The sequence below is a fragment of the Acipenser ruthenus genome, chromosome 6 (genome assembly GCF_902713425.1).
Source record: "Acipenser ruthenus chromosome 6, fAciRut3.2 maternal haplotype, whole genome shotgun sequence".
NCBI lineage: Eukaryota > Metazoa > Chordata > Actinopteri > Acipenseriformes > Acipenseridae > Acipenser > Acipenser ruthenus.
In genome coordinates, this window is record NC_081194.1 from 69,407,645 (window position 1) to 69,422,638 (window position 14,994).

Genomic DNA, 14,994 nt, shown 5'->3' on the forward strand with positions numbered 1-14,994 from the left:
TCGTGTAATGGAAATCATAAAGATCTGGATACGTCCAGTGACTGCTGTGAATAGTGCAGCTGGCAACAAGGGAAAGACCTCGTGACAGCCTGGAGAGACAGCTGACAGGAGGAAAGAGACCCCATTGGGCTGGCAAGAGTTAGCTACCCTTGTCGGCAGTATCCAGCTCTGTGTTTACAGGATGCTGGAGACACCCGCCCAAGGCTTCTAAGAAATTAAAGAGAAAAATACCCTTAGAGTCTGCGAGAGCGGGGGCGGAAGATGACTCAACGTTGGACAACACAGTTAACGACTTAGGAACGGAAACGGACATGAGTATGGAGAGTACTTCACAAATATTCTATTCCATTACAGGTGGCTTTTCACTGGCACGTTGTTTTTAACCACTGGACATATCAATTATACAGATGATTTTCACGTGTTCTTATTGCTGCATGTTTACAAACCATTCAATCTGATAGCACATATCACTTAAATTATACCACAGAGATGCTTTGTTTTTACACTTATAGTTTGAGATGTGTTTTTCAGTGGAAAATTCTTGCAAGGGAAAAGACAGTTTGTTGCTGGACATAATTAAAAGATTTGATCTTAAAAGGTTTACTGTAAAAATACTGTAAATTGTATTATTGTTTCATTGGGCCATACTGTAGCTAAGGGAATACTAACACACTTTCACCTAATGCAGGATTACAGCCAACATTCAGATTTAGTTTCAAAATCACTTTTTCATTTCTTTGTTAGCTTCAGTACTCTGTTAACTGGTAATAGTTACATTTTCAGAATGTGTACATGATTCTGAGAGCCGTTTTGAGGCTACAGGGGTGTTTAAACTATAGATTTTTTTATTTTTATTTTTTTAAAGATATGATGACAAAAAAATGATGCAAAGCAAATATAAACAATAAGAAGGAACCATTAGTTTTAATCAAAGTCATTTTTGTTCCATCTGTTAACATAACTTTGGTTTGCACACTAGGGGATTCTATGATTCTAGCATGCTAGGGTGCTAGCCCTAGTGTTCTCTCTAAATATCACCAGAAGTTGGAAGTGATGTATGCCGACGCAAAATCTGTTGCTTGTCAGTAGTTGCTCAGTTAATGTGACGCGCTTTAAGGTTTGTCTCATTGTGTATGTAAGTGATGTTCTAATTGGAAAGGGACTCTTAATAGATGTGGAACAGCATTAAGGAGAAGTGTGTTCTACAGTATAGCTCTGTACCTTAAGAGACTTGAAGTAAAGGAAATGAAATAAAAAGTTGAGATGTGCAGGGATAAGATCAGCAGCAGAAAATGGTGAAGCTAATAGAAGCTAATAGAGTGTAACGAAGAGCCGGATACATAAGGGTAGTGTGCAATCAAGATAACTCCAAATGTTATTTTTTGGCACATTCCCATTTACATGTCTTGTTCTTGAAGACCAATAAAACATGCATATGGAATAACACACAATGGGGTATTTTATGTAGATCTAAACCTATTTTATTTTAAGTTGGTCCTATCCAAGGGGTGATTTATTGACCCCCATATTAACATCACAAAGTGCAATAAAAATACTAAGAAAATGGGCATTCAGGCTACTTCTGCTTTTATTGTTGATCACTAACAGTTCAAGTACATGTAACTGATCTGTCTTTAAAAGATTTGTTGCATTATGATAATCTCCTCTAAAAGGCCCTATATCCCTTGGGAGTGAAACTATAAACAATAACTGGGCACATTAAGCGAGTAATTGCATCACTGTTTGTAGTTTTGGCTCATGGGGCTGCCAGAGGGATTGAAGAAAAAACGCATGACTCGCTGGTCAGTAGTGCCAAGGTTAATTTAGCAATAAACCCTGAAAAAAAGAATGAACATTTTATTAGCCTTTCATATTTAGTGGTACAGTACCTTGGTGCATGTTGGGCTAGTTTTAGATTCAGTTGTTATTAGTGCCTACTGTCTATCACACCTACTGCACATTGTCATACCCCTTATTTTGAAAAAGAAGGTTATTTTCTATCCTGATGCAAGTTCTATGGGTAATGCACCAAGGTAATTTAAGTTACAGACAGACACTCTCTTTAGAAGCATTTGAAGTATCGGAATGAAATGCACAAAATTAGATCAGTCATGTGGTACTGGAAAAATATACAGCATGCCTCGGACCATAAGATTTTTACTCTAATAACTAGAGCAGCTTTCCTGAACTGATTTTCTGTACTGTTGTTGCCCACTGGCATCCTCTTGTCACAGTTGCCTAATTTAAATAATCTGCATCAATGCACACAGGTTAATGCTGTCCACATCTACAGTAGAATATTTTGCAGTCTCCATTGTCTTCTTAGTTGTAGAGTATAAAACAAGAGGGCACATCTGCAAAAACCTTCTGCTATTGCTTTGAAGTCTTTGATGACTGTTTTGCTACATTATCTATTGCAGTGTGTTTGTATAGTAATCTTTTTACCACATGTGTGAATACTGTACTTGATTATAGATAGTCTTTGGACTGTTTCACCAGTAATCCTGGACAGGTGAAAGATGACAAAATAATTAACGCTGTTGATGCATATTCCCAGTGGCAGGGTTAGTGGAGGCTACCATCCTCCGTTCTATTATTATTATTATTATTATTATTATTATTATTATTATTATTATGTATTTCTTAGCAGACGCCCTTACCTAGGGCATATCAATAATTACAGTACAATTAAGAGCAAGATACAAAATACTTAAAAGTAATAAGAGCAAATACAAAACACAGTATATATGTCAAATATATCATGAATGCTTTTAATATATAAAGTAAATATATTGAGAAATATAAAATTCATATGAAAAAAAGCATTATGTATACATTTGAAATATGAGATTTAATATACAGTATGGACTTGTGTATGGCACATAATAAAAAACAAACAATACTGTAGACAAGCAGGGCCCTTAAAATCACCTTTATGGTTTAATAAATAAGCAACTCGGCTCTTTTTATGTTGGCTGACCCACCGGAGGATGATCTCTTTGTGGTTTTTGTTTACTATTTCAGTTTTCTTTTTCATTCTGCATTTTTGTAGTTGCAGTAACCATGTGATAAGCACATACACTGTAGTCTTCAACAGCGCCCCCATGTGTTTCAATGTCTTGACTTTGTCTGCCCCGTGAGTTACTAACATTCCTGCTGAACCATTTATAGCAGGCTGGGGAAGTGTTTGTCTGCCCCCTTAGAATTTAATTTCCTGAACTGGTTTTCGGGTTTTAACAAACTGTAAATCCTGCAAACATACAACTCCTGTTTTGGCATCCTTGCATTGGCTGCCTGTCAAGTCTAGGATTAATTTTAAAATTCTGTTGATGACCTCTAAAGCCCTAAACGGATTGGCTCCATGCTATATAAAAGATTTAGTACACAACTATATTCCTTCACGGAATTTGCAGTCAATGGACTCTGGTCTTTTAATTATTCCAAAAACAAGGCTACATTCAATGGGTGTGTAGCAAAGTGGTTAACTGTGTGCAGGTGCAGGAATGCAGCAATGCAGCAGTGATTAATGAATAAACAGACAACGGTAATCCTGGTGCAATGTTATTTTATTTTTAAATCCAATTGTCTGATGACACACACAGTCAATAATAATGGCGATAAGCAATACAGTGGCATGTATTGCTTTATTGTAATCCATGGGTTGGTCCCGAAATAACAGTCCCGTTCTTAAACCCCCACACGAAACACAAAACACATACACAAGTCCACAGTGCGTGCTAAAATGCTTGTGGTGTAAATACAGTTCTTTGTGAAACAAAGTGCAGTGATGTCCGGGTAAGTGCTGGCCTGTAGCGACAGCTCCTGATCGTGTTAGCAGTCTAATAAATAACAAACATTACAATTAGACTTGACAAAACAAACAAACACTAAACACTCTCGGTTATTTTACTTTCATCCTTCAGCGTTTCTCTTAACCATAAACAAAGGAACAGATCACCAAGCTACGTCCCCTATTTGTACCTTCAGTCACGCCCCCTTGGTTAGTGAGTGCAGCCGTTCCTCCTTCAATCCGCGGTTGCCACATCGCTTTCCCTCAGGTGCAATGACTTAATGTACCGCAGCTGAGCCCACTTTCTAGATGGCCGACTTCCACCTAACCCTGGAAATTAATTGTCAGGCCATGCAGTCCAGGGCACTCTGTTCCCTTTACACTGCGTCATCACAGGTCGGAAGGGAGATGTATCACCAAGAATCATTTTGTCTCTGACAGGCTGACAAAACATTCTGCAGTTATGCACCAAGATTGTGGAATGCTCTTCCTGGGGTGATCAAGTACTCTGAGACTGGGTATTTTTAAATCACATCTTAAAACTTGCTTTTGTACACTTATATTTCCTAATGTTAAATTTTCACGTCTGCTGTTGTTTTTTTTTTGTTTTTTTATACCCCTTTCAGTTACTTTTAATACTTCACATTACCGGATTTATTTCCATACAAAACTATGTAAATATGATCTGTGGTACTGTAATCCTGTCCCTGTAGACATTAGTGCGCTGGTATTATCCTTATCTGGTCACGTGATTGAACTGACATGTGTAATAGCCTTTCATCTTCTAACTTCAAAGATAATCCAAAAACAATGAGCCGGTGCCAAATATACAGTGAAATATAAAAAATAACAGCTTCTGTATCTACTACTAAAAAATAAAAAAACAGCCATCCAAAACAATGAAAACTGACACAACAGAATACGCCCCTGAATTTCCAAAAGATAACCTTTAGGAAATGTTTAGTTATGAGAAGAGCTGCAGAGCATTTGAGAAACGCTGTCCCACAGCACTTTAAAACCTTCAGTCACAGCGAGGTAGCAAAGTTATGCATCAGACTATATCCATAATTCTTGATGTCTGTATTGGAGTGCTGGCTTGTTATCTTTGCGAAAGCATGGATATTCGATAGCTAGGACTGCTATTTGTATCTTAATAACATCCGCACTTCCCGGTTTACAAAGATTGGGCCAAATGGCCTCCTCTCGTTTGTAAACTTTCTTATGTTCTTATTACCTGCACAACAGCCTGTGTTAAAATTGTCACATAAGCCTTTTTCAGCATCTTTTGGTCTATACAATTTATTTAAACCATGGGGGATCTAAAAACTGAAATTATTAAAACTATTAAATATTAAAAATAGGAACCAACCTAGCATTTTACAGAATTTAGAACTGAGAAATACCATTGAAAAGAGAACTGAATATGTATCATGTGATTACTACTAAACACAGCTGCACTGTAATCAGTTCACATTCTGTAGTCATGTGTAGCGGAGAAAAGGGTAGCATGTTCCCTGACTTTCTTTATTTTTTCTCCACAGTGAAATGTGGCAAAAAAATGACTTTATGTATCCATTCTATGTTCTCTGTCCCCCAGAATGATTGATGAGGGTGGAAAAAGAGGCAAGACCGTGGCGGAGAAGAGACAGCTTTTCATGGAGATGAGTAAGTACAGGCAGGGAGCTGATGTACTGCAACTGACTGTTAACAAAGCAACGCACCGATAGGCCAATTCAATCCACACTCACTCCTTTTGTTCCCCTGGCTGATTCTGATTGACTGTGCCTTATGTGTTCATTGAAAGCATAAATTATGTAAGTTTGCACACACCCCCTGTCATTTCAGTACACAATGCTTTAATTCACACTGATATTGTGTAAAATATTTGAATTTGACATTAGGAAGCAAAATATGAATGTTAAAAAATAAGAACAAATATTTCAATAACTGAAATCTGTTTTCTATCAATTAAAAAAATAGGCTGCTAAGTGAAAGGAATTATTTTTTTGGCCTGGTCATAGGCCTATTTTTCCTCCATAACTACGTGTATGTGTATCAATTTGAGTGTACAGGTGTCAGATGAATGATGATGACATTTTGTGTTGTGACCAGGAAAACAATTAGTGACCCATCACTGTGACGTGCAGTGTTTTTTCCTAGAGAAACGATGTTGCAGTGTGTGAAACCGCCAAGTATGTAATAAGCAGTTTGTTAGAAATCTTTCCAATCAGGCACTGTAACTATAACTCAAACTCTATTTATTATTAAACTTGTATCCTTGCACAAAAGCTCCTGGACTCCCTTTCATCAATCTTTAGCAGAAGGTACGTGTGGGTGCTTTGTGCATCATCATGCAGGGATCTCAAATGAAAAGTGGCAGCAAAATGTCACGAAAAGGAGATACAATTCTTAAGAAGCAAAAACACAAGGGATTTTGTGAAAGCCATATTAAATAAACAAAGGGAAAAAAATGAATTGCTTAATAGGATATGCAGTTTTCCTTGACGTGAATTAGCATCGGAAGCCAGCTCATAGACTCTATGACATAGAGTATAGTGTATGTACTAGACAGTTGTACAGGCTGATTCCTTTATGAGAGTCAATTGTTTCCAATATATAGATTAGCTAAATCCTCAGCATTGCACTCTCATTCATAGTTACACTAACTCCAAAAATAGAAACATCTGTGCTATGTAGTGTGCTAGTGTGCAAACAGACAGTCCGTCCCAAAACTACAGTTTTGCAACAAATATGCAGTACTAGGTGGCACAGTGGGTTAATCCACTATGCTGTGCCACAGGGGATGTCTAGCTTGTTGTGTCGTTCAGGTATCAAGCTGTTATTAATTAGGGTCTGCTCAACTTTTTCTGCTTCATGCTGCAACAATAAGTAATTAACCATCCACTCCATAATTTATCAAGGGAATATGACATCTGTTCCACAGTAGGATCATATTTAACTGTTCTGTGAGTCACGTTTGTTGCTACACTGACCTGCCTTATTGAAACTTTAGGTTTCATCTCACAAAATTAAAATTAGTAGAAAGAGTATGTATCACATCATGAAGTTCTAGCCAATCTCAGATTCTCCCTCTTCATCATTTACCATCATCACCAGCTTGACCCCCCCCCCCCCCCCCCCTTACCGTCCTTTGCTAATACACCATGGGATGTTACTTTTGTTAGCAATCCTCCCATGCTGGTCAAAGCCATGCTGCATTTCCTCAATTGCAAGCTTAAATCTGCTGAATTAGTTTATTTCTATCCATGTCAATGCCAGAAATTGTATCCCTGTAAGAATCCCACCACAGCAAGCAACAGGCATGGCTGGGGAAGCTGTATCGGTTAGGCTTACAACAAGGAGAAAAATAAGATCACTTTTAGTTCTTCATTTTTTATCGCAAGATTTAGCATTTTGATATTGTCATCAGGGCCTCTTATCTTGTTCAGCCACCAAAATATTGTTCAAAATATTGGTGGTTAATAGCAGTAGTTTCACATAAAGTGGTTTAATAATAAATAGTATGCTCAAATACTGTATCGTAGAGGGCCAATGATGTTTGTAAATACCTGTACATGCAAAACCTTTTCAGTTTGACTCCGTTCAATAGCTTATTGGATGATCTTAAAATGGATTGGTTACAACCATTTATATGTAAATTGAATCAGGTTTTAAGTTACAATCTTTTCCCCAATTTGACGTTCATTGGAAGTGAATATAATTTCATACAGCATAACCTTACACAGAGTTCCTTGTTGTTCTTAACCCCTTTACAGTCAAGCGTTTTTGTCAGATGTCACCCCACAGCCAAGCATTTTATGACAGTTTTTACCACACTGGTAAACTTAAATGAAAAACTTAAGTTAACCAAAGAACTTTGAAATAGAAAATACAAATGAAATGTGGATCTGTGACATAGTTATAGCTGCAACACCAGTCAAAGCCACTCTCTTCAGAGTGAACAGCCTATCAAGCAAGCTGTGTAAGTAAACAGAGGCAATTCTGGCAGGTTCGCCAAGGGCTTGCCTGTCTCTACACAAAGTTTGGTGCAGTTTCATGACAATGTTGTAGTTTACATAGCTATGACGGGATGCCTCAAAATTGAATATGACTGATGGCAGCTACCCAAAGACCAGAGGGGATAAACAAAGTGTGTGGGGCTGGGGAAATACTTCTTTTCATTGTCAATTTTTACATTGATTTCAATAATGCTATTCATTCATCTTGTGTGAGCTTTGGTGATGGAAGTGTGTTTTTTTGTTTTGTTTTGTTTTTTACAGTGATTGGAAAGAGCAAATGCTTGTAATAATCTATACTGAATTTATTAGTATTTTCTCTTTTTTTCCTTATGTTAGGGGCTCAAAATTTTGATGTCATCAGGCTTTCAACGTATCGGACGGCATGCAAACTAAGATTTATTCAAAAGAGATGTAACCGTAAGTACAGTTTTTAAAACTTTCAATGTTTGCATCTGGTTTTGCTTAAAGCTGTAATAATTTAGAATTGTATCTGCTTTTTTCCACCTCACAGTCCACCTTGTCGATGTTTGGAACATGATAGAAGCCTTTCGAGATAATGGCCTCAATACACTGGACCACAACGCGGAAATCAACGTGTCTCGACTGGAAACCATTATCTCGTCCATTTACTACCAGCTTAACAAACGACTTCCGACCACACATCAGATCAACGTGGATCAATCTATCAGTCTTCTTCTTAACTTCATGATAGCTTCTTATGACAGGTGATTCAAAGCACAAGGGTTAGACGTAGATTTGTGGTCATTAAGAGGGGAATATGAAATAGCCTGCTAATATGAAAGTCTTTCTTCAGACAGTACATGTTTTCCTCATTCCCTGGAGTAGGCAGTGGCAGGTTTTTAGCAAAAGTGAATGTTTCCAATGAACACTTACAGAATAGGTCAGTTAAGACAGGAATTATTGATGGCAATTACCTGCATATGGTAATTAAGTATATGTTTGTAAGTGTTCTGTGAAGTGAGTCTAATATGATTTGAGGTTTGTAACGAGGATTCATTGTGTGTGTGGGTCATCACTGAATAATACTGAGGCAGACACAGATCATTAGATGTTGACAGGCTGCACAGGCGTGCAGATTTAATTCAACACAAGTGCTGCCACTAGGGTACCAGCAATGGCAGCTATAGTCAGATTTAATAAAGAAAACAAAACAAAGCTAAAAATAAAAGTTTGCCACACAAGGCAATCACTAGCCACATTAACCCTTTGCGGTCCTATGTTGGACCAGGTCCATCATTACAATTTTCCCTTTCCAGTCCGGACATCATCAAAAAGACGTAAAACACAGGTCTCTAGTCGTTTTTTCTCCGGAAAAAGCCGAGAAAACCATTCAATGGCCGAGTGAGACCGATAGGAGCCGAGAGAAGCCGAAAAAAAATAAAATAAAAAAAATAAAGGGGCGGATCTGAGCAATACACATAGCCCCAGCACCACAGAGATAACACGGACATAAACAAACAAGATAGCTGCTTCCGCATCCAGCAGTCAAAGAATATCGTGGACATTTGCAGAGATTTTTGAGATGTTCTAGTAATAAAATAATTACTTGGATCGCTTTATTGAGGGGTTTGGTGACAAAACGAGTGATCAGGAAATGATTTATCAGTATGCACGACTGTAAAGAGGTATGTGAAAAATACAGCGGACAAGGAGTGGGGCGGGGCTGGAGATGCAGTACTGAGTGTCCTGTTGATATGCAGTGCCTTTTAAACCTGTTTTACTGTGAAAAAAAATACTTTTAAACAGCGTATCTAAAATAAACTGTGTATGTGAAAATAAATTGGACCTGACGCGCCGAATAAATGGGCCGCTTAGGGTTAAAAGAGACATCCTGCTCCAGGAATCTACTACACGACGCAAACCCTCTCCTATACTGTTTGGGATCAACATCCCCTAAACTAACCTACTACTGTTGCTTTCGAAGTCCCGCCCTCCCAGTGAGCTTTCACAGGCACTGTCTTGCAGTTGAAGGGTTCCGTAGTAGTTATCCTGCAGAGTGGACACTCTCCTCCTAAATGTAAACAAAGCGCCCCTCTGTGTAGCATGGCAGTGCAGTCGCCTTTGAGCTGCGCGCAGCCTCCCAGGGCACCCCCCCCCCAGCCAATCTGGATCTCCCGATCAGCTCAGCGCCGGGTGGGCCTAACTGCTCAATTGGTTGCCCAGCAACGCGTCTCCTGTTCCACATCCCAGTTGCACAAATGTTGTTTTTTTTTAAATAAATTTAGTCGTTGTCGTGATTGACAGGTTCTAGACCTCCCCCTGCAGAATGGTGCATGCGCCAGATAGCCAGCACAGATCTCCCCTGTTACAGCTACGTTCTATTATTTGTATTAATAGGCAGATAGTCAAACGCTGCGTTCAGTGTTCAACAAGGCATAAACCACAGTTAGTTAAGTATTAGTAAGTACTAATTTGGTTTCTTTTGAAACGGCTTGCCCAGGTATGAAATCAGTTTAGCTGCAATGGCTGAAATTCAGTCTTTGCTAACAATAGATTTGCCTTTTTTGTGAACTGGGAATCCACATAATGAAATCACTACCGAGGTTGGACTCCCTCTGCCAGTCAGTGTCGACAGTTTTAGAAAGAAATAGTAATTCCTTGTGTTCCTGGAAGATCAATGCTCTGTAGCAAGAAGCATAACTGCAGCTGTACTAAGAACATAAGAAAGTTTACAAACGAGAGGAGGCCATTCGGCCCATCTTGCTCGTTTGGTTGTTAGTAGCTTATCGATCCCAGAATCTCATCAAGCAGATTCTTGAAGGATCCCAGGGTGTCAGCTTCAACAACATTACTGGGTAGTTGGTTCCAGATCCTCACAATTCTCTGTGTAAAAAAGTGCCTTCTATTTTCTGTCCTGAATGCCCCTTTATCTAATCTCCATTTGTGACCCCTGGTCCTTGTTTCTTTTTTCAGGTCGAAAAAGTCCCCTGGGTCAATACCTTTTTTCATTGTCAATACCTTTTAGAATTTTGAATGTTTGAATCAGATCACGAGTAGTCTTCTTTGTTCAAGACTGAATAGATTCAATTCTTTTAGCCTGTCTGCATGCGACATGCCTTTTAAACCCGGGATAATTCTGGTCGCTCTTCTTTGCACTCTTTCTAGAGAGTGCACTATATTCTGTAGAAAGATTTTTTTGGTGTTTTTAAGCTTGCCTAAATCATAAAAACTTTACCTTTTATTAGCATGAATACATGATTGACACTTACAATTGACACTACAATTGACACTTGTATTAGCATAACAACTTTATTGGTGGCTTGTTGCATGACCGGTTTGTTGTCATACTTCCAAACACACATGATCAAGTCTGTAAAAACCTTTATAATGACCTTGATTAAATACCTTATATGTTTCTTTTGTTCAGACAATATCGGCTTTAACATTTATGAGCCTTAAAATTAACTACCCTGTTTAATTTCCTGTCAGAAATATAACATTCACAGGAGATAACCTGAGATATGAATCATGTTGAACTTTTATCTCCATCCCAAATGTAATTATCAGTCTACAGTGACAGGTGCTGTCTGCTCCAATGGTTTAAATAATTGATGAGACAAAGAATGAGGGTAAAATAAGTTCTTCAGAATGAAAAAGAAGTTTGAACAGAATGAAAAAGAAGTTTGAAAACATGTAACCAGTATTAGATGCATAGAAATGTGAATAATTGATACAAAATCAATTATATCAGGATGTTTTGGACTACAAGTACATTCACATTTTTATGTACCTACATCAATGTTTTCTTTTTGATTTTGATCCTTTTGGTACACAGCCTTTTTCAAATTGTATATATCTATATTTATATCTATATCTACATAAATAATGATGGGGTTGGAGCCAAGAAACCCAATTGAATCTTGGGATGAAGTCACAAGTTGGATTAAAACATGTTGGACAGGATTTTCAGAAACCAGTGTTATTATATCAAACTTGTGGTATAGTAACGAGAGCTTTAGTTGCAAGTGATTTTCAAACGAAATGTATTAATTAAATCAACACGTTAATACGTTAATTGAAATTAAGTCTGAGGTTGTTAATGAATGCTTTTCTCATTAAAGCTTAATTGTCGCAGGTCACATACATCACTTCCTGTCTCAACGACTTGATAAGGAGAATTCTTATGTTCATGAGATCAAGAAAAATGAATGAAAGCATAATTCAGTGTTATGGAAATGACTAGTGTACAGGGAGACAGCTCTCGCATTAGTGAGCAGCAGCCAAATGGGAATAAAAAATCTATTTTGTGTATCATTTCTAAACTTAATTTAAAATTGTGCTTTTTGTCATCCAGAATGTACATTTATTTAGAACACTTCACATATAAAATGCTGATTTACGATTATCTGGTGCGGGTATAAATTGGACGGCACGGATTAAAAAATAAATAATAATAATAATGAAACTCCATTAGTCATTTACCCTCATTCGGGGGGATATTTTGAAATGCATTTTGTAATCTTTTTTTGGTTAAAAAGAAAAGAATACCATAAGCCATCTATGTGTATTGGTTGTTATTAATTTTCTTATGATGACGTCTACTTTTGTATGTATTTTAGTATGTACGATTGTAGGCTATATATAAATACATACGTTTCACGTCCCATTAGTGTTTGTAGTTGTTAGTTATTATATATGTATAGCATGTATGTTACACTTCATTATATATTTATTAAGCTTTTAAAATGACGGTAGAACTCCCTACCCAATATACAATTTGTTTATAATTAATTGTTTGGTGAATTCCTCTAATCATGCATTTTCTCTTTTACTCTTTGTCCTCCGTGATAAATAAAATCAACATGATTAGCCACTGAACACTTACAGTATTATAAGAACAATTTATATGCATACAAACGTGTGAAAGTGTACATTGTACATAAAGTGTGGGGGAACTCTGACATTAAATTCAAAGAGAAAGGGACCGCTACATACAGATAGTTCTTTTGTTTCACATGGAGGTGCAGTTGATAAAGAACGACCCGAAGCACTTAAACGTGCAATTAATATTCCTTTATTATTTCGGGGTGGATATAAAAGATTTTTTAAATAAAAAAATAAATAATAAATGAATATTAATTGTACTTTTAAGTGCTTTAGATAGTTTTTTTTAGTGGAGAGTGAGAGTCTGACATTACAAATATGTCTAGACAAAATCCATGTCAATGATCTCGATCACATTCCTAGTGCATCACTGTGTGTCCTTGACGCCTGTTCTTCATTTTTGTGTGGATAAGACACTGGTGTTAAAAGCAAATCCGCAATCACCTAAGGAAACTTTATTGTAATAGCCATTTTCTATACCAAGATTTCAGTTGTATAATTCAAATAAAATCTACAGTAGATGGCAGCTGTCATATAATGTACGTATGCAGAATTCAAATAGGCTACTGTTACATTGCTAATTTCTTGGTAGTGACTGGGTGAAAATAACGGTATATAATTTTAGAAATACAACAAGCATTCTGTAAGGTTGCAAAAGGTTAAGATAAGTGAATAAATCTCATTCATAACCACAGTATAGAAAAGGCTCAAATATTTTCATAATATTGATTTATCTAGTTAGTCTGTAAGAAATTAACCCTGGTCCTGTACACTCTCTCTCTGTATTGTTGGTGTCACAGCTGTGGTCTGTTAAATGTCTGTTTCATGGTGAGTTATATACTCTTTCATTAATTAAAACCCTGTTTTTCCAAGTGCAAATTAACTCCTGATAAATTATGACAATTAACACGGATTTCCTTTTAAATTCCCACGCAAACAAAAGAAATAGTCGCAAGAAGCACAGCTCATTAAGATAGTAACATTATTTCATAAATCAACATAATTTTCGGAAATCACATTAGGACGATTATTTAGTAACGAAACAGGCATAATGACTGCTTGAAATACCAAAACCAATGCTACACACCAATTTGTTGATTTAACACTGGAGTTATCATTTACAACCTTTTGAAAATCCTGCCCGTGGTTTCTTACAAAATGTTGTGGTTTGTGACAGTACAATTACTGAAAGAATATATTTTTTGTAAGTCTGTTATTAATAAAATATAGTTTATTATTACATTGTATCTTGTATCTTGCTCTTAATTGTACTGTAATTCTTGATATGTATTTTTTGTATAGAACTGTAAGTCGCCCTGCGTAAGGGCGTCTGCTAAGAAATTAATAATAATAATAATAATAATAATAATAATAATAATAATAATAATATACAGTAGTTGGCAACAGTCTAGAAGAGTGCCATGCATATAACATGACTGCACAAGGAAGTAATGACTTTATAATAAAACATACACAATGTTCATTAACTGACATTTGCTATAATGATTTATTATTCTAAATACAGTAGATGAAACATTGAAAATCTTACAAACTCAAATACAGAATGAAAAAATACATTTAACTGGGGTTCTGTCAACCTAAAACTGAACTCTGGAGTCAATTAGAAATGTGTCTGTTCAAAAAATAAATCTGCTCACATTACTTACTCATATAAATAGGTCTGTATCAGGTGACAGCAACTGATGTATTTCCAGTCCATTAAGTACCAGCTATAGTCATGGATCATTCATTACGCCATCACTGAGGAACCTTGGATTATTAATATTACAGGCTGAAAAGGATGAAAGAATCTTCCATTCAGTTCCTGAAAATTGTTTACAAAAAGGTGTCTTGCGTGGCTGAGACAATGATAGAGTGATCTCGTTATGGATCAAGAGACCGGCTTGAATGTGTTTATTGATTTTGGTGGGAATTGAAAAAAAGCCAAATAAAAAGCACTTTCCTCTTGTAAGATGCAATTTTCGCAGTTTAAGAAAAAATAATAATCCCTTGAGTTTCTGGAAGATTGAGGTTCTGTGGCAAGAAACATTACTGCAGCTGTACTATGTTCTGTAGAAAGTGTGAAAGACTTGGTGTTTTAAACATGCCGCAGTTTTACAGACTTTATTTTCATTTTGACTCGGATATCAGTTTATCCTGACACGACACTCAAAATTTATTTCCTGTGCAGCATTTGTTAGGTCCCACCTGAGCCTTCTGTGCATATGACAGTGAGTTAATATGAGTTCTTTAATATTATTTTTATTATTTGTTTATTTTACAAGCCCTTTTCTTTAACCACTGGACCACACAGCCTCCTGTTGCACAGGAAGTGAATGC

At 36.8% G+C, this 14,994-nt stretch overlaps 1 protein-coding gene across 7 annotated transcripts in view; it reads left to right on the top strand.

The window, feature by feature from the left end:
* The window catches only part of dtnbb (dystrobrevin, beta b), a 102,039-nt gene that overhangs the window by 11,568 nt on the left and 75,477 nt on the right, over nucleotides 1-14,994 (top strand). For all 7 annotated transcript variants that reach the window (XM_034018200.3, XM_034018201.3, XM_034018202.3 and 4 more), the window contains 3 exons: nucleotides 5,388-5,455; nucleotides 8,146-8,226; nucleotides 8,321-8,534. In XM_034018200.3, coding sequence (XP_033874091.1) covers nucleotides 5,389-5,455; nucleotides 8,146-8,226; nucleotides 8,321-8,534 — 362 coding nt within the window. In that variant the 5' untranslated portion in view covers nucleotide 5,388. The remainder of the gene's footprint in view (nucleotides 1-5,387; nucleotides 5,456-8,145; nucleotides 8,227-8,320; nucleotides 8,535-14,994) is intronic.